This window comes from Oryctolagus cuniculus, chromosome 5 (genome assembly GCF_964237555.1).
Source record: "Oryctolagus cuniculus chromosome 5, mOryCun1.1, whole genome shotgun sequence".
Taxonomy (NCBI): Eukaryota; Metazoa; Chordata; class Mammalia; order Lagomorpha; family Leporidae; genus Oryctolagus; species Oryctolagus cuniculus.
Genome location: NC_091436.1, coordinates 116,896,298 through 116,923,319, shown reverse-complemented (window position 1 = coordinate 116,923,319; position 27,022 = coordinate 116,896,298). Strand labels below are relative to the sequence as shown.

The window sequence follows — 27,022 nt, the reverse complement described above, 5'->3', positions numbered from 1 at the left end:
TTGTTGTTGTGGAGTTTCTTGATCTCTTTATAGATTCTGGTTATTAATCCTTTATTGGTTGCATAGTTTGCAAATATTTTCTCCCATTTTGTCAGTTGCGTCTTCACTTTCCTGACTGTTTCTTTATCATACAGAAACTTCCCAATTTGATGTAATCCACGTTGCTAATTTTGGCTTTGACTTCCTGTGTCTTTGGGGTCTTTTCCAAGAAGTCTTTGCCTGTGCCTATATCTTGCAGGGTTTCTCTGATGTTTTCTAATAATTTGATGGTGTCAGGTCATAGATTTAGATCTTTAATCGATGTTGAGTGGATTTTTGTGTAAAGTGTAAGGTAGGGGTCTTGCTTCATGCTTCTGCATGTGGAAATCCAGTTTTCCCAGCACCATTTGTTGAATAGACTGTCCTTGCTCCAGGAATTGGTTTTAGCTCTTTGATTAAAGATAAGTTGGTTGTAGATGTTTGGATTGATTTCTGGTGATTCTATTCTGTTCCATTGGTCTATCCATCTAATTCTGTACCAGTACCAGGCTGTTTTGATTACAACTGCCCTGTAGTATGTCTTGAAATCTGGCATTATGATGCCTCCAGCTCTGTTTTTCTTGTATAAGACTGCTTTAGCTATTCGAGGTCTCTTGTACTTCCATATGAATTTCAGCATCATTTTTTTCCAGATCTGAGAAGAATGTCTTTGGTATTTTGATTGGTATCACATTAAATCTGTAAATTGCTTTTTGAAAAGTGGACATTTTGATGATATTGATTCTTCCAATCCATGAGCATGGAAGATTTTTCCATTTTTTTTTTTGTATCTTCTATTTCTTTCTTTAAAGTTTTGTAATTCTCATCATAGAGATCTTTGACATCCTTGGTTAAGTTTATTCCAAGGTATTTGCTTGTTTTTGGAGCTATTGTGAATGGGATTGATCTTAGAAGTTCTTTCTCAGCCATGACATTATCTGTGTATATAAAGGCTGTTGATTTTTGTGCATTGATTTTATATCCTGCTACTTTACCAAACTCTTCTATGTGTTCCAATAGTCTCTTAGTGGAGTTCTTTGTATCCTCTAAATAAAGAATCATATCATCTGCAAAGAGGGATATTTTGACTTCTTCCTTCCCAGTTTTTATCCTTTTGATTTCTTTTTCTTTCTTAATGGCTCTGGCTAAAACTTCCACTACTTTATTGAATAGCAATGGTGAGAGTGGGCATCCCTGTCTGGTACTGGATCTCAGTAGGAATGCTTCCAACTTTTCCCCATTCAATAGGATGCTAGCTGTGGGTTTGTCATAAATTGCCTTGATTGTGTTAAGGAATGTTCCTTCTATACCCAATTTGCTTAGAGTTTTCATCATGAAAGGGTGTTATATTTTATCAAATATTTTCTCTGCATCTATTGAGATAATCATATGGTTTTTCTTCTGCAGTTTGTTAGTGTAGTATATCACATTGATTGATTTGAGAATGTTGAACCATCCATCCCTTCATATCAGGGATAAACCCCACTTGGTCTGGATGGATGATCTTTCTGATGTTTTGTTACATTCTATTGGCTAGAATTCTATTGAGGATTTTTGCATCTATGTTCATCAGGTACATTGGTCTCTAATTCTCTTTCTCTGTTGTATCTTTTTCAGTTTTAGGAATAAGGTGATTCTGGCTTCATAGAAAGAATTTGGGAGGATTCTCTCTTTTAATTGTTTTTTAATAGCTTGAGAAGAATTGGAGTTAGTTCTTCTTTAAATCTGTAGTAGAATTCAGCAGTGAATCCACCAATGAATGTATTTCTAAAAAGTATGTGTGATTTGAAAAAATTAGAATCCAAATGTTTTTATAATCCACATTTGAAAATGTGGAAAACAACAGTTTAACTTTGGATAGTAAAAATTCTTTTAGAAATATTCTGAATCAACACATCTGCCTTTAAATTGGGGGTTATATATATTGTGTTTTCCTGTCAGAGAAAAGGGGGTGGCATAAACCAGCAGAGTGTGTGTGCCATTGTGAAGGATTAGAGTTCCCTGAGCCAGGTGATTCAAGTTCTCACACTCAGCTCCCTTATCTCTCAACTGAGGATCATGTTACAAAGGGAAGGGAATGTTGACCTTACATAATATTTATCATAGTGCTTATCTCCATAAGTACCTTTCCTCCCATCCTAAATACCAGGCCAAGACAGAAGCAAAGGTTGCCACAAAGCCTTACTAGCTCAACAGGAAATGAAAAGGGAGACTTGATGATTTGCTGAGTCAACCACCTGTGTTCCTCCTATACAATCAGCATCTAGGAGATGAGTCTCATCCCTACAACAACCCTGAGCAACAGCTCCTAATATTCTCCTCACAAAGGAGCCCTGGATGTCAGAGTACAGCTGCCCACGCTACATGCAATGGGATGCTGGGTCAGCGGGAAATCCTCCTCCTGATTTCAGGTCCAGGACTTTTCTGCTTCACATGGAAACTTATCCATCCACTGTGCTTCCCTCTAAGGACCTAATTTATGTTCTTCTGTGGGGAACAACCCGGACTGGACTGAGTTACTGGAATTAAGACTTATTCTATGCATCTGCTCTCCCACAATATGGTGCTGGGAGAGGAGAAAACAGCTTCTACGCAGCTGCCTCTTGCCAACTTGAGTGCTGACCTCCAGGAGCTGATCCTGCTCCTGATTGGAGGAGAGCAGCGTACTCGGCGTGTGGGCAGCCGAGTTGGGATTGGCGGAGGAGGACTATAAAGGAGGAGAGAGACGGCATGCACCAGGAACATCTAAGGGGAACATCTATCTGGAGGAACACCTGTGCAGCCCCCGAGAGAGCCGGCCGGCGGTGTGCTGCTCCCCCGCGGAAGTGGGGAAGGTGGCAGGGGGAACCGCCCTTCCACAGAGGTGGAAGGGTCGGTAGCCAACCCTGGAAGAACCAGCAGCAAACCCGGGGAGGGCCAAGCAGACAAAAGAACAGCACAGGGTCTTGTGTCGTTCCTCCACGAAGACGGGGAGCGACATCTTCCATCTAGAATCCATTAACAACTGAAGGATGGAAGGGGAAGAAGAAAGAACATCTAACTCATGAGTCCCTTTCTGTTAGCAGGTTTCAGGGGTTTGATGGGAAGAAGAATCACTGAAAGTGTGCTTGTTTTACCTTGATAGCCTTAAAAAAAAACTCAGTGAGTTGCTGACTGGTATAGCTATATTTACCTCAATATGAAAATGATCTTATTAAGAAGATACGATAATTCTGGAAGTAAATTAAGGAAGCTAAGTGACCAAATAATTACATTGATTCTTGGGAGGGAGAAGAGAGCTTGGAAGATAAACAGCTCTAGCTTGGATAATATCCTCCAGTCTTATGAGATCCAGAAACTTGGGCAAGTTGTTTAAATGCTGAGCTCAATTTTTGCTTCTGAAAATAGGGAGAAATAAATACCTTTCTAGGCACTGTTGACAAAATTAAAGGAGACAACATGCATAAGACTCATAAAGGGATTCAACTAATGCATGTTCCCTCTTGCTTTAGCCCTGGGAGATTAATGATTGATTATCTGAACATTTGTAGTAGTACATGTGACCTATTTCTTTTTTAAAAATTTATTTATTATTTGAAATACAGAGTAACAGAAAGAGAGAGAGAGAGAGAGAGAGAGTCCATCTGCTGGTTCACTCCGCAAATGCTTGAAACAGCCAGGGCTGGACCAGGTAAAAGCCAGAAGCCAGAAGCTAGGAACTCCATCTGGGTCTCCCACATGGGTGGCAGCAACTCAGTACTTGGGCCATCATGCACTGCTGTCCAGGTGTATTAGCAGGGAGCTGGATTGGAAAGCCAAGGAACTGAGATTTGAATCTGGTATGAGACGCAGGCTTCACAAGTCGTGGCCTAATCTGCACAACATCTTGCCTCACATCCTCTTTCTTCTGTCTGTCTATCTATATCTATCTATCTATCTATCTATGAATCTCTTTTGAATCATGAAACTCTGGTAGACTTTATATGTGGGGCCAACATAAAATACAAGTTGTACATGTAAATATTTCAGGAAAATAACATCAAGTTATTATTAGAAACAAAATGGTAAGATTCCAAGATGGCAGATTAGGGAAAGACATATGGCACTAGGTTAGGGATAAATAGTTTTAAAAAAATGGAGAAAGTGTACTCTAAGGAGAGAAAACTACACTGGAGATCCTACAACAAGAAGAGGAATGCTGTGGACCTGTTTGGAGTGTGCAGATGCGCAGCACGAGCATGAACACAACATACTACTGCAGCAGCTGAGAGCCAGAGCAGGTGGCAGCTTAGAGACAGAAGTGAGACCAGAGCAGCAACCCATGGGGATATAGCTGGAGGGATAATGTGGCATGAGTCCAGACTGGAGCCCTGGGAGCCAGCGATTGCTAGTGGTTGCCTACAGACCCAGTGGAAGTAGAAGAGACATATTTATCCCACATCAACTTCCCCACAACAGTGCCTACTGCCTGATTGATAAAGGGTGGACATCATTTTAGATTTGGGAAGGAGCCATGGAAGACTTTGTGCGTATGCACAGCAACTGGCTGAGACAAGATACTATCTTCTCGGCAATACTGGCAGCAGTGGCAGGGAGAGAGCAACATTCAGCCAGTGGCTCTTATGTACATGTATAATGCAGAGATTCTAGCAGAGAGAAAAATCCACAGACCCCACTGACTTTGAGCCTGGCTGTGACGTGGCTGGACACCCACACAGGACTTTAAGATGCCCCAACCTCCCAGGATCAATGCCCAGGTGGGGCTGGATTGGGGAACATCTGCTTCTCTGATAACTGGACAGGCTTGCAGGGCAGAGAGAAACCACTGCACCCAGCAACTGTGGGAGCTTTGTGTGCTGATTTCAGGGGAACTTGGGTTGCATGAGAAGGTGCAGGGTGTTGTTGACTCTCTAGCCAATCACTGGGTGCAGCTCCACATGCTCAGAGCTCCTGGGTTGCCTGGGGTGTGTCATTGAAGTGGGAACTGTGCTCACAGTGAGGACTGCACAAATCATTTGCATAGTTCACAGTGGCATGGATGAGTGTTGAACACACTGTGGGCTAACACCTAGGCACTGCTCAGCTTGAAGGGATGATTATACCAACAGAGGTGACCATTCCCCTACTTCTCTTAATAAGAGGAAAACTACCATGCCAGCTGGGGTGTTACCCTGGATATTCGCCCAATCCTAGAACACTGAAAAGATCTCCTGACCACACCAACACTTCTTGGTATTCACTGAAAGTGCAGATGATCCACTAAGCCACAGAGGCATGGCTCAAAGATAAAAGGAATCAAAGGAGAAAAAAAAAAAAAAAAACAATTAATTCCACAAATTTCTAAAAATAAATGCAGAAATTCAAAAACAAGAATAAGAAAGACAACATGACCTTCCTCCAAAGGAACACAACATTTCAATATTATAATGTGAAGATGAAGAGATTGATGAAATGCCAGAAATGGAATAAAAAATTAATCATTGGATTACTCAAAAGAAATCAGAAGCAAATAAATGAACAAAAGAAAACCATACTTGATATGAATGAAAAATTTTCCATGAAATTGCAATTTTATTTTTTTTTCTTTTGAAAGATAGAGTTACAGAGAGAGGTAGAGACAGAGAGAGAGGTCTTCCATCCACTGGTTCGCTCCCCAGATGGTTGCAATGGCTGGAGCTGCGCCGATCTGAAGCCAGGAGCCAGGAACTTCTTCCAGGTATCCCACGCAGGTGCAGGGGCCTAAGGACTTGGACCATCCTCCACTGCTTTCCCAGGCCACAGCAGAGAGCTGGATTGGAAGAGGAGCAGCCAAGTCTTGAACCGGCACCATATGGGATGCCGGCGCTTAAGGCCAGGGTGTTAACCCACTGCACCACAGAGTCAGCCCTGTGAAATTAAGATCTTAAAAATAAATCAAAGTGAGCCTCCGCCTTGTGGCGCCAGCACACCGGGTTCTAATCCCGGTCAGGGCACCGGATTCTGTCCCGGTTGCCCCTCTTCCAGGCCCACTCTCTGCTGTGGCCAGGGAGTGCAGTGGAGGATGGCCCAAGTCCTTGGGCCCTGCACCCCATGGGAGACCAGGATAAGTACCTGGCTCCTGCCATCGGATTAGCCCGGTGCACCGGCCGCAGTGCGCCGGCCATGGCAGCCATTGGAGGGTACCAACGGCAAAGGAAGACCTTTCTCTCTGTCTCTCTCTCTCACTGTCCATTCTGCCTGTCAAAAAAAAAAAAATCAAAGTGACTGCACATTAATGTTTATTGCAGCTCAATTCACAATAGCTAAGACCTGGAACCAACCCAAATGCCCATCAACAGTAGACTGGATAAAGAAATTATGGGACATGTACTCTATAGAATACTATAGAGCAGTCAAAAACAATGAAACCCGGTCATTTGCAACAAGATGGAGGAATTTGGAAAACATCATGCTGAGTGAATTAAGCCAGTCCCAAAGGGACAAATATCATATGGTCTCCCTGATCGGCGACAACTAACTGAGCACCAAAGGGGAAACTTGTTGAAGTGAAATGGACACTATGAGAAACAGTGACTTGATCAGCTCTTGTCCTGACGGTTGATGTACAATGTAATACTTTATCCATTTTAGTATTTTTTTTGTTCTAGTACTCTTGGTTGAACTCTGTAATTAACACACAGTTATTCTTAGGTGTTTAAATTTTAACTGAAAAGTGATCCCTGTTAGGAATTTGGAAAACATTATGCTGAGTGAAATAAGCCAATCCCAAAGGGACAAATATCATATGTTCTCCCTGATCAGTGACAACTAACTGAGCACCAAAAAGGAAACCTGTTAAAGTGAAATGAACACTATGAGAAACGGTGACTTGATCAGCCCTTGCCCTGACTGTTTATGAACAACTGAATACGTTATCCCTCTTAGTATTTTTGTTTGTTTGTTCTACTTAATACTTTTGGTTGAATACTGTAATCAATACACAGTTATTCTTAAGCATTGAAACTTAACTGAAAAGTGATCACTGTTAAATATAAGAGTGGGAATAAGAGAGGGAAGAGATGTGCAATTTGGGACATGCTCAAGCTGACTTGCCCCAAACGGTAGAGTTAGAAACATACCAGGGGATTCCAATTCAATCCCATCAAGGTGGCCTGTACCAATGCCATCTCACTAGTCCCAGTGATCAATTTCTGTCCACAATTGATCATAATGATAGGACTAAGAGCCAAAGGGAGCACATAAACAAGACTAGTGACTGCAAATACTAGCTGATAGAATAAAAAAGGGAGAGAACGATCCAACATGGGAAGCGAGATACACAGCAGACTCATAGAATGGCAGATGTCCTAAACAGCACTCTGGCTTTAGAATCAGCCCTTAAGGCACGCGGATCTGGCTGAAAAGCCCATGAGAGTATTTCAGGCATGGAAAGCCAAGACACTCTGGCAAAAAAAAAAAAAAAAAAAAAAACCACAACACCTAAATGAAAGATCTCTGCGAGTGAGATCCCAGTGGAAAGAATGGGCCATCAAAGAAGGAGGTACCTTTCTCTGAAGGGAGGAGAGAACTTCCACTTTGACTATGACCTTGTCTAAATATGATCAGAGTCAGTGAACTCAAAAGGCTTCCATAGCCTTGGCAACTCATGACTGGAGCATAGGGTGATTACTGACACCATAAAAAGAGTGTCAATTTGTTAAGTCAACAACAGGAGTCACTGTGCACTTACTCCCCATGTAGGATCTCTGTCCTTTAATGTGCTGTACATTGTGATTTAATGCTATAACTAGTACTCAAACAGTATTTTTCACTTTATGTTTCTATGTGGGTGCAAACTGTTGAAATCTTTACTTAATATATGCTAAACTGATCTGTATATAGAGAGAATTGAAAATGAATCTTGATGTGAATGGAAGGGGAGAGGGAGAGGGAAAGGGGAGGGTTGCTGGTGGGAAGGAAGTTATGGGGGGGGGAAGCTATTGTAATCCATAAGCTGTACTTTGGAAATTTATATTCATTAAATAAAAGTTTAAAAAAAAAGAAATATAAACTTTGCCTTTAAAAAAAAAGAAATCAAAGTGAAATAATAGAAATGAAGATTTCAATGTATCAAATTAAAAATGCTGTGGAAAACTTTAACAATAAACTCATTGAGGCAGAAGAAAGAATATCTGAGTTAAAAGACAAATCTCTGGAAATTTCACGGCCAGGCCAAAGGAGGAGAGGAGGAGAAGAAGAAGAAGAAATTATAAAACCAAAAACAGTGTTGGAGATTTATGGGATGCTATCAAAAAACCCAAAATATGGGCTTTATATTATTGGGTTATTATGGAATTAGAAGGCCTTTTTAGTGAAATAATTAAAGAAAATTTTCCACAATTTGGAGAAAGAAAGGATGCCCAAGTACAGGAAGCACATTGAACTCCTAACAGACATGACCAGAAAAAATCTTCACAACAACAACAACAACAAAAAAAAAACTGCCAACTTAGAAACCTCTACCCTGCAAAGCTCCCATTTATGAATGAAGGTGAAATGAAGACCTTCTGTAACAAACAGAAATTGGAAGAATTTGTCACCATTCGTCCAGCCTTAGAAAAGATGCTTAAGGATACTATTGAATGGGGGAAAGCTAGAAGTATTCCCTCTAAGATCCGGAACCAGAAAAGGATGCCCAGTCTCACCATTGCTATTTAATATAGTCCTGGAAGTTTTAGACAGAGCCATGAGGCAAAACAAACAAACAAACAAACAAACACCAAAGGCATACAAATTGGAAAGGAGGAAGTCAAACTATCCCTATTTGCAGATGACATCATTCTATATATAGGGGATCTAAAGGATTCCACTGAGATACTACTGGAACTCATAAAAGAGTTTGGTAAGGTAGTGGTATATAAAATCAACACAGAAAAATTAATAGTCTTCGTATACACAGACAATGCTATGGCTGAGAAAGAGCTTTTAAGATCAGTCCCATTCACAATAGCTCCAAAAAAGAATTAAATACTTTAGAATAAATTTAACCATTTCTGTCAAAGATCTTTACAATGAAAATTATAAAACATTAAAAAAAGAAATATATTGGGGGCTGGCACTGTGGCACAGCGGGTTAAAGCCCTGACCTGAAGCGTCAGCATCCCATATGGGCACTGGTTCTAGTCCCAGCTGCTCCTCTTCTGATCCAGCTCTCTGCTGTGGCCTGGGAAAGCAGTAGAAGATGGCCCAAGTTGTTGGGCCCCTGCACCCACTTGGGAGACCTGTAGGAAGCTCTTGGCTCCTGGCTTCAGGTTGGCACAACTCCAGCCGTTGCAGCCATCTGGGGAGTGAACGAGCAGATGGAAGACCTCTCTCTCTGTCTCTACCTCTCTCCGTAACTCTTTCAAATAAATAAAATAAATATTTAAAAAAAAAGAAAGAAAGAAAAATAGAAAGAAATATGACATTAAAAATGGAAAAATCTTAGATGTTCATGGATTGTAAATGTCCATACTACCAGAAGCAATTTACAGATTCAGTGTGATCCCAATCAAAATACCAATGACATTCTTCACAGATCTAGAAAAAAATGATGCTAAAATTCATATGGAAACACAAGAGACTCTGAATAGCTAAAGCAATCTTATACAAAAAAAAAAAAAAAAAAAAGCCAGAGGCAACTAACTGAATGGAAGAAAATATTTGCAAACTGATAAAGGGTTAACATCTGGAATCCATAAAAAGCTCAAGAAATTCAACCATAACAAAAGAAACAATCCAGTTAAGAAATGGGTAAAGGTCTTGAACAGGCATATTTCCTTTGTTTTGTTTTGTTTTTTAAGATTTATTTATTTATTTGAAAGTCAGAGTTACACAGAGAGAGGAGAGGCAGAGAGAGAGAGAGAGAGAGGTCTTCCATCTGCTGGTTCACTCCCCAACTGGCCGCAACGGCCAGAGCTGCACCAATCCAAAGCCAGGAGCCAGGAGCTTCCTCTGGGTCTCCCATGTGGATGCAGGGGCCCAAGGACTTAGGCCATCTTCTACTGCTTTCCCAGGCCACAGCAGAGAGCTGGATTGGAAGTGGAGCAGCCGAGACTTGAACCAGTGCTCGTATGGGATGCTGGTGCTTCAGGCTAGGGCATTAACCCGCTGCACCACAGTGCCAGCCCCTGAACAGGCATTTTTCAAGAGAGAAAATTCATATGGCCAACAGACATTTTAGAAAATGCTCAGGATCACTAGCCATCAGGGAAATGCAAATCTAAACCATATGAGATTTCTCCTTACTCCAGTTAGAATGGCTCTCATAAGGGCTGACACTGTGGCGTAGCAGGTAAAGCCACCGTCTCCAGTGCTGGTAGCTGCTCCACTTCCAATCCAGCTCTCTGCTGTGGCCTGGGAAAGCAGTAGAAGATGGCCTGAGTGCTGGGGCCTCTGAACTCACATGGGAGACCCAGTAGAAGCTCCTGGCTTCTGTCTTCAGATGGGTGCAGCCCTGGCTATTGCAGCCAATTTGGGAGTTAACTAGTGAATAGCAGATCTCTCTCTCTCTCTCTCTCTCTGCCTCTCCTTCTGTCTCTGTGTAATTCCAACTTTCAAGTAAAATAAATTTGAAAAATAAGTTAACTTTAAAAAAAAGAATGGGTCTCATACAGCAATCAAAAAACAACAAATGCTGTCAAGGATGTGGGAAAAAAGATACCCTAATCCACTATTGGTGGGAATGTAAAATGTGTAGCCACAGTGGATTTAGAATGGAGATACCTCAAAAATCTGAATATAGACCTACCATATGTTCCAGCCATCCCACTCCTGGAAATTTACCCAAACCAAAAGAAATCAGGTATCTGTGCCCCCATGTTCATTATAACACAATTCACAATAGCTAAGATATGGAATCAACCCAGATGTCCATCAATTGTTGACTGGATAAAGAAATTATTTTATATTTATGCTATGGAATACTACTCAGCTGTAAAAAAAAATGAAATCCTGTCCTTTGCAACAAGATGGATGCAACTGGAAACCATTATACTTAGTGAAATAAACCAGTCCCCAAAAGACAGATATATATTTTCACTATTCTGAGGTAACTAATAGAGTATCTAAAATGTTGTAGTGAAATGGAGATTTTGAGATTCAATGATTATTTATAGTCCTTGTCTCTTCTGTTGCAGAACAGTGTTTTTTTTTCTTCATACTATTTTTTGAACTCTTTTACTTAGTGTAGTGTTAACTATACAACCATTAAGTAAACTGAAAATAGATTTCTGTAAACATTAAGAATGGGATTGAGAGAGGAAGGAGAAAGAAGGGTTGGCGAATGTATGGGAGGGAGGGTAGGATTGGAAGTCTCACTACATTCTTGAATTTGAATATATGAAAGACATGAAACTTGTATAACTTAAATAAAATTTTAAAAATTCAAAGGAGAAAAAAATAAAATGGTGCTATAAGAAAAAATATTTATTATGTCATTACCCAGAATGATAATTATTTTACTGTGCATACTTGAGAATGTCAGATGTAAATTTCTGCTCTTGGCTTTTTAATAGACTATATGACAGATGTTATAGGACAATTCTTGGGAAAGCTGAACAAACCACATACTCTATAATTTTTTCTTATTTCATTTTTTATTCCAAGAAAGAGACATATCAGAAGACTGGGAATCTGATTTCATATTAGATTCTAATGAAAAGAAATAAATTTTAACTCAGCTAGCTCAGAAGAGTTTATTTCACTAGCATATAGCTCACAATAGCCATGATTGGCAATTAAGTGAAGATATTGCTGCAAAACTACAGATTTGTGTGTGTGAACCTAGCATATTGCTCCTTTATGGTATCTTGAAAATCTTCTTTGCTTTTTCTAAATTTTTCTCATCCATAGGAGGCTTCCTCTGGCTACCAGGCTGCAGAAACTTCTTCACAGTGGGGAGGCTGCTGATTCTGGTTTTCAGGGCCTGCAGTGCACAAATCACAGCCTCAGACAGGAGCAAAGACCACCCCTTAATTAGCACAATCCTGGAAGTCTTACCTCTCCTATATAAAGACCAACTGGGCCCCTTCCATCAGCAGCAGTGCAGAGACTTTGGAAAGGACCCCAAAGAGAATGAAGATGATGGAGAGGAGAGTACAGTTCAGTGACATTTTCCCAATTCAACCGTTAAGACTGTCCATTTCACAGTCCTTCTGCCTTCTTCTGACACATAACCCTACAGAGTTCATGGTTCTTGCCCAATACAATGCAGACTAACGTATCTGTCAGATACCAACCCAGGGAAGTCTCCAAGCAGGGGAATTGAAGATATGGGAAATGGAGTTGGAAATGCAGACAGAAAATACCACATGCTAACCTGAGACCAATCACAACCAATTTCCACACTGAGAAACACCAGCAGAGGTTGTGGAAAGGGGAAGAGAAAGGACAGAGCAGAGAGGAATAGAATCTGACAACTGGAGCTGCCGCTGGGGGAAGGAAATCCCATGGGAAGACACCTGCTCAGATGGACTCAGTGTGCAGACACAAGGACACACCTGGAGTGAAAGAAATCACAGAGAAATCAAGAACACTGAGCACGGGGTGATAGGGAACTAGGGAGAGAGAGGCTGGCCTCTGGGTCTTTCTCCTTGTAAAAGGCAAAATGTCACTCTTGTGTTGACTTCCACCTTCAACTTCCTCGGCATAACAAGAAACTTTTCATACTCAAAACTAGGGCCTGGAAACATATTTTGGAGAATGGGGAAAGGGAAGTGGATTTGAAAGCTCAGAGAGGGCTGAGTCAGAACAATGGCAAAGGGTCCAAGTGTCAGGTTCTGGGCTGCTCTCTGAGGGCTGAGAAGTGGGTCACCTTCAGCAGAGGGAAGCTGGCGATCGCACTGGGGTCGAGCTCTTCCACATTGTAGAGAAGTTCAACCAGGAGAATGTCAGCCTTGCTCAGCCTGTTGCCAACAAGGTAGTCTTGTCCATGGCTCTTCAACACCTGGTGAATTCGAGGAATCAGATCATGGTCACAGGCACAGTCAGGCTGGGGCCCCCTCCTCTCTCAACCTCTCCAGCCTGACTCTCCCAGCTCTGCTGCCTCCCTAGAGGGGGTGGAGATGCAGACCCTGTCTCATGAGGGAGAGCAAGAAGTGGGCTGTGTGCACTCATGAATTAAATCCCAGGCTCCCCTTTGATTCTCCCACATCCCCGTGGTGTCCACACCACCCACCCTCACTTGCATCTTCTCTATGTGCCAAGGACTCAGTTCTTGCTGCTCCATGTTCCCCCAAGTTTACCCCCCACCCTGAAGGGTGCAGCCTTGACATTTTGGGACCTGTCTCTCCACTTTGTCCTCTCCAGTTCACTCTCCCATACCACAATCTCTTTCCACAGTTCTATGTGTCTGGGATCGAAGTAAACCTTGCTGAACTTGAATCCATCATTCCTCTGCAGCATTGGCTCTGACTCCTACCTTGCACTATTATGATCAGCACCTGAAGTGTTTAGGGGGAACTGTGCTGGTGTCTACAACCCATTTTGAGTACATAAAAAGGAATATGTCTGATGGATAGAAGGATGTAGGGGTGAGCACACAATACAAAGCAGACATAATGAAGATGTCAGTCTTGCTGTCTAGGTAGTGGCTATCTGCATGCTCATTAAATATTTCTTTTTGGAATGTTTGAATTCCACAATATAAATGTTGGGAGAGTAAGTGATGCTTAATAAAATATTTCAGCAATTTGGAAATTACAGTGGATAGAAGAGGATAGATGGTGAGTACCCCTTCCTACTGATAAACCACTGTTGTGTATTTTGGCATATACCCTATCTGATTACATATACATATAGAAATCTGCATAATTATCTGGTAGAAAATTACAAAGCAATACCCAGTGTTATACTGGAGTTTACACTGAAAATTGAGGTTTATGTGGTTCTTTGATTTCATTGTGCATTTGTCTGTCAGCACCACAGGGGCCAGGAGCAGGTATCTGAAGATCTGATTACCATTAATCCCTCACTCCTTGCAGAGGAAGCAATGAATTAACAATTGTTCAGTGAATGAAAGAACAATGCAAGCATTATAAAATGGGTTTTGGGATTTAGCCCTGAATTTGTTTGTAAGCTTTCTGTAACTTTTAGAACCAATCTATGCTTTATGATTGTTTTAACATAATTTCAGGTAGTTTTGATCTTGAAATGTTTTCCTTTCAACTGAGGTAGGTACTACATGTGAAACAGGGGAACTTCATCTCCTTAGTTTGTATGGGCTGTGCCCTCAACTCTGCTAATACCTTTTTTCTTAACATCTTTTCATCTCTCTCCTCCTCGCCATCTCTGTGCCATCGTCCCTGTCTAGACACACATCATCCATCCCTGAAATCTGCAACATTCTCCTGATGGGCAGCTGGCTCATGTCTCCCTCCACACAGTGCCAGATTGCTTGATAATGTGTGGCTCTCATCATATGACTCCTGAATCAATGCCTGTGATTTTCAGCATGATCTAGTCCAATATCTGAGAGTTTCCACAACATATTTTCTAATCATGACCATGAAATTGTTAAATTTCTAGCATACACTATGTCGAACTTTTTCTGAGAAGTTGTTATTTGTATATGAGTGGTGCAATTCTTATTCACAGCACATTTTTATAAAATGCCTTAAAAGATACAGTGCTGTTCAGGTGTTCAGAAACCCACTAGAAATGAAGGTCAATATCCCCAAATGCCCAGGCACTGTTTTTCTATCATCCTTTAAACTGGAGATCCTAAAATGCTGAACAGCTCCACGTACTTTTTCAAAGGCAGGAAAGTAGCGGGTTCTGATTTTCTCTTTGATGAAGTCAACCTTGGCATCTTTTTGCTCTGGGGGACACAGCGGCAGTAATAAGACCAATTCATACAAATCGGCCACACCTTCTGTATACATATCAATCCTGAAAGACACAAACAGCCAAATTGCCAAATGCCTCCTGCCTTAGATTATAGTTTAAAACCTAGTAGAGGGGCCAGCACTGTGACATAGTAGGTTAAGCCTCCACTTGTGTACCAGCATCCCATATGGGTGCCAGTTCAAGTCCTGGCTGCTCCACTTTCAATTCCAGCTCCAAGCTAATGGCCTGGGAAAGCAGTGGAATATGATTCAAGTGCTTGGGCTCCTGCACCCATGTGGGAGACCCAGAAAAAACTCTCGGCTCCTGGTTTCAGATCAGCCCAGCTCTAGCCATTGCAGCCATTTTGGAAGTCAACCAGCAGATGGAAGACCTCTCTCTCTGTCTGTCCCTCTCTCTGTCTATAACTCTGCCTATCAAATAAAATAATCTTTTTTTAAAAAAAAGAGTAGATTTAATGTAGTTCAAAACAAAAACCTAGTAGAGATAGCAGGTGCCATCTGTATTCTGCTTATACACCTTAGGCTCATGTTTATGCCCAATGTTCTGAGTTTTCCTCATTATTTCCCTGTGTCTGTCCATGTGCCCCCACCCTCCACTCTAGTAATGCTTCCATTCTCAACACCTTGCCTTAAGTATCTCCTTTTTTGGTACAATTCTTTGTACAGTTGCAATCAGTGCATATGATGGGAGACACTTTTTCCTTTGTTTCAAACTGTATTACAGTACTTGTAACACAACAGCTTTGTTGTCTTATATTCACTTGTAATAATTGTCATCTCTTTAAAATGTACTGGTAAGGGTAGGTTTCAGCACAGTCACAGAATTCTGCAAACATTGACACTGTCTGATTCCACATTCTCATCACTGAATAAACAAATGTACACCTTGGTAGCCACTCATCATTCTCCCCTTCTTCCAGCCTCAGGCAAGCACTAATATGCTTTCTGTCTAGACTTTTCATTCAAAAGAAAGCATTCAACATGTGGCCTTCTGTGTCTGGTGTCTTTCACATAACAAAAGGTTTCAAAGTTCATCCATGTTACACTATTCCAGCACTTCATGGCCAAATACTATTGCACTGGATGAGAATAGCACATTTTGTTTATCCACTCATCCATGGTTGGGTATTTGGGCAGTTTCTACTTTTTAAATACTATGAACACCACTGCCATGAAGACTTCTGTATGAGTACAGAAGTGAGGATGAATTTTTGTTCTCTTAGAGCCTAGTAGGGGAATTGCTGGGCATGTTTGAGGAACCTCCCATTGTTCCATACAAGATTTTATTTTGAATCACGTACCTCCAATGCAACAGACAGACAATTCCCCAAGACTGGCAGCTACTGAATCACTCTGGCTCTTTTAACCCTGTGTTAAATGCTTCCAGGCTGCCTCAGTGTCTTGGGCACCAGCCAATACTAACTCTTGCCAGGATGACTACTACATACAATTCAGGTCACTATCCTTGTAATTTCTGGAAATTAAGAATCAGCTACTTTTAAATCCCTCCTTTCCACCTCCAGACATTCAGACACCCACTGCTTATCCTGATCCCCCTGCCAGAGTTCTGCTCACTCAAGGCCAGACCTACATCACCCCTGTGCTGCCTGCTGATATTAAAACAGAAAATATACCGTACAGGGCTCTCTCTTTCATGTCTTTCCCATACAGGTTGTGTTTGTTGGCAACATAGTTGAGAATGGCTCTGGTCTGCACCAGCTTCATCCCATCAATCTCAACCATGGGCACTTGCTGGTACATCAAACTCCCATCTTTTGAAAGAAGAAAACAAAAATGAGAGTAAATTATCTATGGATCCCACTCTGAAGAGAAAAAAATTGTATTTTGAAATGACTGCAGGTATAAAGCAAAACTACAATGATAACAGGGAAACTTTCAAGTAAAATAGCCTTTTATTTTTAGATTCCTGTAGTACTTTTTTTTTTCTTATCAATCTTCCTTTTACTGCTGAGCCTGCTATTTGATTTATGATGTTTTTATTTCCCATCAAGATACATATCAGGTTCCCTGCATTTCTGTGTTGATTTATCTTCATGGATATTTTAGGAAGAAATTGGGAGGGGCTGCCACAAGGCCACCAGTAGGAAGCCATTTTTAGTGGGAAGTTCTCAGTGCAAGTTTCATTGTGTTCAGGACATTTAAGGTAGGTTCTGAGAGGAGCTTCTGTGTGGTGTTCCTTTCTGTCCTCTTGTGTTATCACTAGCATGTTACCTTCTCTCAAGACAAAAATAAAGACCATTAGGTCATTGTCACACGTACTTCTCCTTTCAACTGGAGCATATCCCTGTGTGTCCTTGGGTGGGAAGGGGAAATCCTCATCTGATTGTAGCTTATCTGTGGTGCAGAAAGCACTAGACAGCATGGAGAAACAAGCAATGATTCCTTTAGCAAATAATCTGAAAGGTCATGGCCCTTTTTAGCTCTGAAAGATTTGTAGACCCACTCAAAGATCCCCACCCTTATATTTAACCACTCTCTGCCTCTCCACCATTCCCACTACCTTTCTACAAATGCAGGCATTGCCTGCTGTTAAAACCTTACACCCAACAACGTCATCTAAGTCATTTAGATATTTGTTCTTACCATTTCTTAACTTGTCCAAATCCTCTGCAGTTTCCATAAATTTCTCATCAAACTAAAAGCAGAAACAGTAAATGAGTTATTGTTAGTTTATTTCTTAGCATTATAGGTTCTTAAATTTGAATGACCCCCATCTGGTACATAATATAAGGTAAGATTTCTGAGTTTGACAGGTTCACAGAGTCTGGTCATGTCCGTGGTTCACTTCACCTCCACGTTGACCCTGTCATAATCCGTGACCAGCTCATGACTTGGGCATCAGGGAGTTACTGCAGGGAGTGGTCTGGGAAGCTCTTCAGTTGTACAGTAGCCATATCTCAATGAAGTCCATGTCCTCAGGTGAGATCAGAAGAGAACCCATGTGTCCCCTGTGTAGGATGTGCCATAGGCCAATGATCTTCTATATCTCTACCACTCGGGGGCTTCTGTTGTAATTTACATCCCTCCTTTCTTTTTCATAGTTTACAAAGAGTTCTTAATCATGAATAGGTTGAGCTTTTTCTAACTTGCTTGTGGGATAGTTTGTTGTTGGTCCTATGATTACATAGGATCAGACTCAAGAGACAGGAAGGTGGTGTATACCAGCAATTTACAAAGCATCCAATTCACAAAAACATAAGGGATGGAGTGGTAGTCACAGGAGGGTGGCTGAGGTGGGATGGGCTTGTGAGTGTAATGTTGCTTGTGAGACTATTGGTGATGGGTGGGCTGGTAATGATCAGCCTTTGGACACAGGGAACCCTCAACTTCTAAGAAAGGGGTGCAGTCAGTCCTGGTCCACCACTCTGTTTTATCAGGCTGCAATGGAGAAGAAGCTGTGTTCTGTGGGCATTACCCCATCACCTCCTCCTGTGATGAGCTCATCCTGACCAGGGTCTCTGAACACATCCCTATATCACAAAGCTGAAGTCTGGGCAAGAGTAAAAGCGCACCACTTATTTATAGAAATTAAACAACATAGCATGGACTCCCTGGGTTTTATGAACCTATTTCTTCATACAATTCAGAAAATATCATATTTAAGTCCCATGCATTTATTAAGCAATTATGAAAGTACAATTCCAAGACTTGGGTAGACACGTGGCTCTAAGGCTGAAGAGAGTGCACCAGAAGTTCCTTTCACAGGACTACACCTTCCCTGAAACACTCCTTTTCTATTCCATCATAAGGGACAAGATCTGAGACTATGCATGACTGGTTGGCCAGGAAAACCCTCACCCAGTTGCCCAGTCCCTCTGGTCTGGACTGAGAAGTGCTTTTCTCAGTAGCGCCTGTAGAGGGCAGCATTCAGCAGCCACTCAGAAATTGGTCCGCATTCCCTGTTCAATCACTGAGAAGAATGGACTTTTTACACTGTAATATGCTTCAGTGTGGATGTTTCCAGGCCTTATCTTAATCACCTACTCACTTGTATGCATCCTGAAAGATGTGTAGCCTGCCCAAGAGCAGGGACCATATCTGTCTTGTTCGCTATGTATCACCAGTCCCTAACACAGAACATGGTACTTGCAAACTCAGAGCTGAGTAACTGGGTTCCATTGTTAACAGGCAATTTGCTGCAATTCATTCCCTCCTGTCTCTCATTTGTGATATGTATTTTTCACTTTAATTACATTTAGTTTCTTATATATTTTACCATTTTACTATGAAAATTTCTAGCTTGTATTAAAATAATACATATTAAGCACAATGATCCTTCTGTCAGTCGCCCAGCTCCAGTAATTACCATCTTGAGCCAATATTGTTTCATGTCTGTGTCCATTCTGCTTGCCACTCCGGTCATAATATGAAACAAGCCTGAGGCATCATGTGTTCTTATCCTAAATACTTCAGTGTGAATCTCTAAAACACAAGAACTATTTACAAAATAACCACAACATCGTACAAAAATCACATTAAAGATCAACAATAATGCTTTTATATCATCTAACATTCAATGAATATTTGGGTTTTTAATTGCAATGTAAGTCTCATAAATTATATTTTGTAGTTTTTTTTAATTCAGATATGTTTTACACGTTGTGGTTAGTTGATGCTTCTTTTAAAAGTTTTGGGTGCAGCATTGTAGCACAACAGGTTAAGTCACTGTTTGTAATGCTGGCATCCTCTGTCAGAGCACCAATTTGAGTTCTGGTTGCTCTGCTTCCAATCCAGCTCCCTGCTAAAGAGTCTGGGAAAACAGCAGAAGATGGTCAAGTTACTTGGGCCTCTGCCACCCATGAGAGACCAAGTTTGAATCCCAAGCTCCTGATGGCCTGGCCTGTTCCTGGCCATTGCAGCACTTTGGAGAATGAATAAGCAGATGGAAGAATGGAAGAGATTCTCTCTCTCTCTCTCTCTCTCTCTCTCTAATAAATAAGTAAATCTTTAAAAAATAATTTTTAATTATTCATGTGCTATTTGATAAATAATTTTAATTTTAATTTGGTTATGTCTATCCATTTCTTAATCACTAAGAATTTTTTTTAAATCAAAACTAATTATAGTTTATCTAGTGTGACAGTCTCCTGGCTCAGAAAAGTCATCTTGCGACTGAACCTAAGGCGACAAAACTCATTACCTACCTCTTCTCCAGCAGCGGCCAACAGCCACCGAATGGACTCCATTCTGCCCCTTCCATTGAAGTAGTGAAGCAGGGGCTTTCTTGCCATGATAGTAGTCTCCCGGTTTCTCTAAACAAGAATGAATGAATGAATGAAGCCCACAGACACAAAATGTATTCTAGTGTTATGGTTGAAATGGCACCAGGAATACAGCAGAAGTGTATCTGCCCTCTCCATTGCAGGGTTGGAGGAGTCTCGGGACCATCTTACTTGACTCAAATTTTCACTCCTCATTGTCCATTATCATGAAATCGCACCAAGCCACTCTCATGCAGCCACTTGGCCAAACTCATTTCCAACTTGGATTTTTGTTGCACTGCATTTGTTTAAAAGCATTGACTGGGGCTTAGTTTTGCCATGACCATAGCCAAAGCATGCGTTCTCCTTACAGAAAGTGCTCATTTCTCTTTCTTACAGGTCCCAGGAACCCATACACTAAAATTATGCTGGGTATATATGCTGGGACTTTAAGCAAGAGTCATGATTCTCTTGAAGAAGCAAGTCAGAGCAAGGTGAGAAGGCTACCAGGCTACAAGAACTGAGGACCCTGCCCTTTCTGCCCACATAGCTCCTATGCACCAGAGTAGCTTCTAAATCTTGGGGTTCGGGAAACTTTTGTAGCCCCCAATGTCTGCCTTCCTACTCTTAAGTTAGGGTTGCCCCCAAAAGTTTTAAAGCACATCACAAAGTGCTTGTTCTCTATTACTATTTCGTGATCTTCTCCCTGGGGTGCTGTTGTTTTCTTTGCAAATTTCCTCTTGCCCTGCACAGTTCCAACACCAGTGGGACTTGTCCCAGGGTTCTGAGACTCTGCGGCTTTGCTGTGTAAGGCCTTTGCTTTCCTTTTTTTTTTTTTTTATGTTGACTATTATTCCAGAGCACAGCTGGTTCTCATGTTACATCCTAATGACAACTTCATGTGCCTTGTAAAAACCGATCATGCGGTCCACTGGAGTGTCTCGCTTCCCCCTCGGGACATCTCAAGTTACAGGGGGAACCTGAAACATCAGCCAGCCCTCCTTCCAAATCTGTGGTGAATATGCTGAACAGGGAAGAGAGTGTTCACTTTGCCAGTGTCACAATCTGTTTGCACACTATCTGCTCAACGGTAGAATCTAATTCTGAGATTCAGACTAGTTCCTTCGTCTTGTTATTGTACTATTGAACTTTCACAGTCTGCAAAGGTTACCATTTTCACGTTTCTCTCCAGCTTTCTTGAGCCCCTCCACTAAATTGTGAGCTTCCAGGAGGCAGAGAAGTTGTCACACCTGTTGGCACCGTATCTGCTCAAATTTCAGCCCACAGTTCAAGAGTCACATATTTTTAAAGCATTTCCCTCATAGAGCTCACCATGTGAGAACACAGTAGTATGGAGTAACTAAATAAGTGAGGATGCAGTATTAAAACAGCCAATCCTGATATGCAACCTACTATTCTGCTTATTAATCCTGTTTTATCAAAAGCATCAAAGCAATAGAACTCTCCCAGGTGGCAGAAACATAACTATGAAAAAATGCTAATAATGAGTAAGTGCTTTGGCAGAGTAGTCAAGGGGAATATTTAATTTGGCAAATGAAAAGAATTTGCAAGTCCTCTGGTAAACAGGACAGCTTAAGAGAGTGGCTTTATTGTTCTTAGTTTCCTATGCAGTAATCTCAGATCCACTTGCCATACTATCTTAAAAGCCCTGTACATTTACATTCACTTGCAGTTTTGAGACTTTAAACACTGCCCATCCTATGGTCTCAGGAACACTGAAGGAGGAGAAAAAAAAAAAAAGGAAGGAGGAGGAGGACAAAGAGAAAAATAAAAACAGGAAAAAAAGGAAGAGAAAGAGGGGAGATCAGAGATCAGGAGGAAAGACTGCTTGCTACTTGGTGCCCAGTTGCAAGGTAACTAATATGAACAATGAGCTGATGACCAATTATAGAATCATAAATGTAGATTCTTATTGGCAAGCATTGATGACTGATTTCCCAACTGGCAATGCCAGTTCAGGAAGCATGAGAGATATACAATTGCCCCAATACATTTTCTTTACACTGCTCAAGTGGAGCCCCCAGTGTGTGACCCTACCAGGTTTAAATCCAATATAGCGGCTATATTTGGTGTAGTGGTTAAAGTTGCCTCTTGGGACATTTGCATCCCATATTGGAGTGCCTGGTTTGAGTCCTGGCTTCTTTATTTCCAATCTAACATTCCTGCTAATGTGCACCCTGGGAGGCAGCAGAGTACTTTGATGGCCCAAAGTACTAGGGTAGATGACATCCTTATGGGAGACATATGTGGAGTTCTGTGTTTCTGGATTTGTCCTGGCCCAGCCCTGGCAGTTGAGGGCACCAGCAGATGGAAAAAAAGATTCTCTCTCTCTCTTCCGCTCTCTCTTTTTCTTCCTCTCCCTCCTCTGCCTTTCGAATTAAAAAAGAAAAAAAAATACTTAAATCCAATATAACCATGTGTTGACCATGGACTGTACTAAAGCATTATTTTTAGTAGAGAAAACTTTAGTGTAAGGTCCTACACACTCCCGGTCCACATACCACTGTACTTTCAAATTGTCCCATAAAGATACCATTCTTATTTTTCTTATACCATCCAAGTCTCTGCATTCCTTTTCTAAACTCTTGAAGATACCATCACAGGAACTATTAAACAATGCTTGAGTTTTCTTCCTGAGTTGTCTACCAAGAACACAAAGAAAGCACAGAAGAACACACAGTACTCACAGAACACATTGAACAACATTTTCCTAGTAAAGCAGGACATGAGAACATTTATGAAGATTTATAAAGTCAGTACTAACCTAGTTAAAGTCCAGGCTGCTCAGCTCCCGACTGGGAACTTCTGACGCGATGTTAGCTGGTTTAATACCATGCTGAAAAACCTGGCCCCCACAAGGGGGTGGAGTTCAATAGGGAACAGCCCCTCCCACAGCTTACAAAATTCCAGAATGCAGCATCAGACCAGAAAGCAACTGGCAAATCAGGAATGCTTCGTTTCAATGTTGTCTCTAAATGCACAAATGAGGGAGGGATATCAGGTCAATCTGGCTGCCCTCTTAGGTTCCTGGGGCAAAGTTTCTTGAAGACTGTTTACTAGGATTTCAGTAAATGAGCCCATTTACTATAGGTGAAAAAAATTTGTGGAGGGGAGAAAGTGTTATAGAGGGTAGTGCCAGGAAAGGAGACTTGAGAGAGAGAATAGGGAGATAGCACTCTCCAAGTGTTGGGGGGGGGGGGGGGAGGAAGGAAGGAAGGAAGAAAGGAAGGAAAGAAAGAAAGAAAGAAAAAGGAGACTTAAATTATGAATGTTACTGCAAAAATTCGGCAGACCCGAAGAATCTGACAGAGTTGTCCTAGCCCAGGGTGGGCAGATCTTATCTGGGATCATCTGCCCATTCTCTTCTTGGCTGCACTTCAGCCTTTCTCTCCAACACAAGCACAGAGAAGTTTTATCTGTTCAGAACACCCCTCTTTCCCCTACTGCCAGGTGCCCCGTGTTTCCTTGCTCACTCTACTCTTTCGAATCGATACCTTTAATATCTGCTTTCCCCCAGTGGCTGTGAGGGCCTCCAAGGTGGGGCTGCCCAATCCCCACGATTGACCACAGTGCCCCATGTGCATGGAAGGGGCCCAATAAATATATAAATTCTCTTTTTTTTCAATAGAGATTTTCTAACATATGTAAATGTAGAAAGAACAGGACACTGGGCTTGATGCACCCATTACTTGCTGCATCATTGGCTGATGATATAGCAAGTCTCAGCTTCGTTTCATCAATAAATAATTTGTGTATCTCTTTAAATTTTTTGAAATTATGCACATTACATAAAAATTGCAAAAGTGGTATAGAGTTCCAAAATACCTTTCGCTCAGAGCTCTCTAATGTCAACGCCTTACATAATCACAGCACTGTTTACTGAAAAATCAGAGTCTGCTTGAAAAATCAAAGTTGAAGTTTATCCAACCAGTCAAATTGATGTTGACTCCAGTGCGGAACAGGCCTTTACCTTTTAGTTAAACTTGTTTCTAACTAATATGATTAAAGTTGTGGTAGAAGCCTTCCCATGAGCAGAAAAAGAAAAAGGGAGAAACTTGTCCTTGGAATGAAATGTGGCTGTCATTTGCTTGCCTGTGGAGTTGCTGTCTGCTTGGGTTTTTGCATGTTAGCACAGAGCAATGATATCAACCCTTGCTAGACAATGTACAGCACAGTAAGTGTGTAAAAGAAACATTATCAGTGAATATGTGTCCATGGGCAGTGTTGTATCAATTCCTGGGGCCACTATGTATCATTAGAATATCCAATCAAATGTACGCATGTAACCATAAAAGGAAGACAAAGAAGCTAAAATTATATATAAGGTAATACCCTTTATTTTGGGCTCAGGCTTTTGGATAAAAAAATCCACCTTTGCCTTATGCCTGCATAAATAACAAAAGACTACTTCCTGTTAAAAGGCCTTGGTGTCTTGTCTCTGAACACGAATCCTGCCACACCAAGACAACCAATCAGTTGCCTGAGTTGGCTGTTTCAGGATCCTGAGTTTGGTTACAGATTTATACTTTTCTTACAGAGTGTGTGCATGCATTGGGTCAGGCTTCAACCAATACAGATTTGTGTGTGGTTATCCATCTCGTTGAAAATCAAAGACTAACTCATTGAAAAGAGAAGAGCACATGGGTACAACTAACAGATTGATTATTGATTAAGGAAGTACATTCTATTCCCATACTAATTTCCACTTGAGATGTTATCTACATGGGGCTAACAACTGGGTCATTAATCTGCAATGGCCCTAGGTGGAAAGCTCCCTTTTTCTTAAGGTACAGAGATCTTTTCTTACCCATGGCTGAGTTTCTTGGGTCATGATTGAGGACCTTTGGAAGGTTCTTGCCCTGGAAACCAGCTGCAGGATGTCTTCCTTGTCCATGACTCACTTAGACCTCTGCAGTCACCATTGCAGTCCAGAGTACAGTGGTCAAAACCCAGAATTTCCAGATCTTACTTGGATTTCACCAGTTTTTCCTTTGTTTTTTTTTTTTTTGAACATTTATTTATTTATGTGAAAGGCAGAGTGACAGAGAGAGAGAGAAGGAGAGACATGGAGAAAGAGATCTTCCATCTGCTGGTTCACTCCCCAAATAACTGCAATGGCCAGGGCTGGGCTGGGCTGAAGCCAAGGGCCAGGAACTCCACCCTGGTCTCCCAAATGGATAGCAGGGATCCAAGTACTTGAGCCATCATCTGCTGCTTTCCCAGGCACATTAGCAGGGAGCTGGATCAGAAGCAAAGCAGCTGGAACTCAGACCCAGTGCTCCTATATAGGATGTGAGTGTCACAAGAGGCAGCTTAACCCACTGTGCCACAATACTGGCCCGAAGGATTTCAGCAGTTGTTCAACCAAAGTCCTTTCTCTAGACCAGGATTCCATGGAGGACTCTGCACTGTGTCAGATCCCCTGAGTCACCTCCAGTCCATCACTCTTTCCCAGTCATTCCTCCTCTCTCATGATCTCAGCACTTCTGAAGAGTACTGGTCAGTTATTTTGTGCAATGTATTTCCATTTGATTCAATTGAGGTTCGGGGGGGAGGGGGGCTTTGTTTTGTTTTTGCAAAGCATTACAAAAGTTTTGCTAGTCCCTTCTTAGTGTATCATTTCCAGACTGGTAACTGAAAGTCAGAGTCTGATTGTGATTTCAATACAAGGTTTTTTACTCAGTCATAATGGAAATTCACAAGCAGTCACTGTTCAGCCCAGATGAGGTTCATTGGGTTGATTTCTTGGGCACATGGGAGACAGCATGGCAGGCAATTAGCTCCCCAAAGGGAGCTTAACAAGGATTCTATCAGCCTGGGTGTGTGTGGCTATACCCCTTTTTCAACGCCAGCTCTTCCTCAACTCACAGCACTTCAGTTTGTACCTGGCTCCGTGTTCTGTGCAGGTGTGGTGGTTTCTTTTGCACAAGGCATGCTTAACATAGTTGTATTCTTCACTACCACCTTCCCAGGAAGGCCATATATTGGTTATACTGAGCATGCACGAAGTTGGGGAAGTCCCTAACTGGGCAGTAGGGAGACTTTTATGGTTCAGGTCTGGGTACTCCCTGCTCCCGATTGATTTGGAGCTCAGTGGGGTGACTTGTGGTGGGAAAAGGATACAAGTCTGGAGCTGGATACATGGCTGTGAGCCTGGGAGGGAGCTGACTTAGTGAATCCTGTTTTCAGCCTGTCTCAATAGGTGAATCAGAGTTAAAGTTCATTCAGCTAGTCAAACAGGATTAGAACCCGGAAGCAGTCTAAACGGGCTGTTTTGCAAGCTTTCTGTTGGTTACAGGCTTTATACTTTTCTTTTATGGGTCTATGTATTGAGTCAAGTTTAAACAAAACAGATTTACATGAGGTTGTCAATCACATTAAAACTCAAGGAGGATGCCTGGTAATAGCTACGGTCTCCATTATTGATCAAGGAGGTACATTACACTCCAAAATTGCCTATAGTTAGGAAGAGGAAAACAGTGCGATCATTAATTATTCAGACAATGGAATCATTCATCGTTTTCCCTATGGTGGTCCTAAAACCTAAAGCTTACTTCCTCTCAAGGCACAGTAGATATTTCCTGGGCCACAGAGTCTGTCAACATTGTTACAGGGTGCTGCCCACCACCCAGGCAGTGCTCCATGAAGTCGATTCCAGAGTCTTGGCTTCAGCCCAGCACTGTAAGATGGACTTTTACCTCTGGGTTTCCAGTATAAGGACCTCTTGCTCCTGAAGTGGGCTTCTTCAGAACTCAATGTGCTCAACTTGCAGTGTTGCATGGTGTCTTTGGCCCTGCCAGTTAGCTTTCCTTCTTTTATACTTGCCTAGGTTGCTTCAAAGGTGGTTCTCTGCCCTGGCTTCCCTCTGTACAGGCACAGCCATGTCTTAAACAGCAGGGACTAACGTAATACTCTCAGACCTATTGTTGGAGCAAGAGA

General features: G+C 41.7%; 1 protein-coding gene across 1 annotated transcript; it reads right to left on the bottom strand.

The window, feature by feature from the left end:
* Window positions 1-11,583: 11,583 nt before the first annotated feature.
* LOC100328910 (glutathione S-transferase alpha I) lies at window positions 11,584-22,857 on the bottom strand. Its single transcript, NM_001171097.1, is given in 7 exon segments — window positions 11,584-11,920; window positions 12,809-12,940; window positions 14,742-14,883; window positions 16,480-16,612; window positions 17,445-17,496; window positions 20,006-20,113; window positions 22,848-22,857. Coding segments are annotated over 6 exon segments (672 nt in total). The 5' UTR covers window positions 20,093-20,113; window positions 22,848-22,857; the 3' UTR covers window positions 11,584-11,794.
* Between the last annotated feature and the right edge of the window lie 4,165 nt (window positions 22,858-27,022).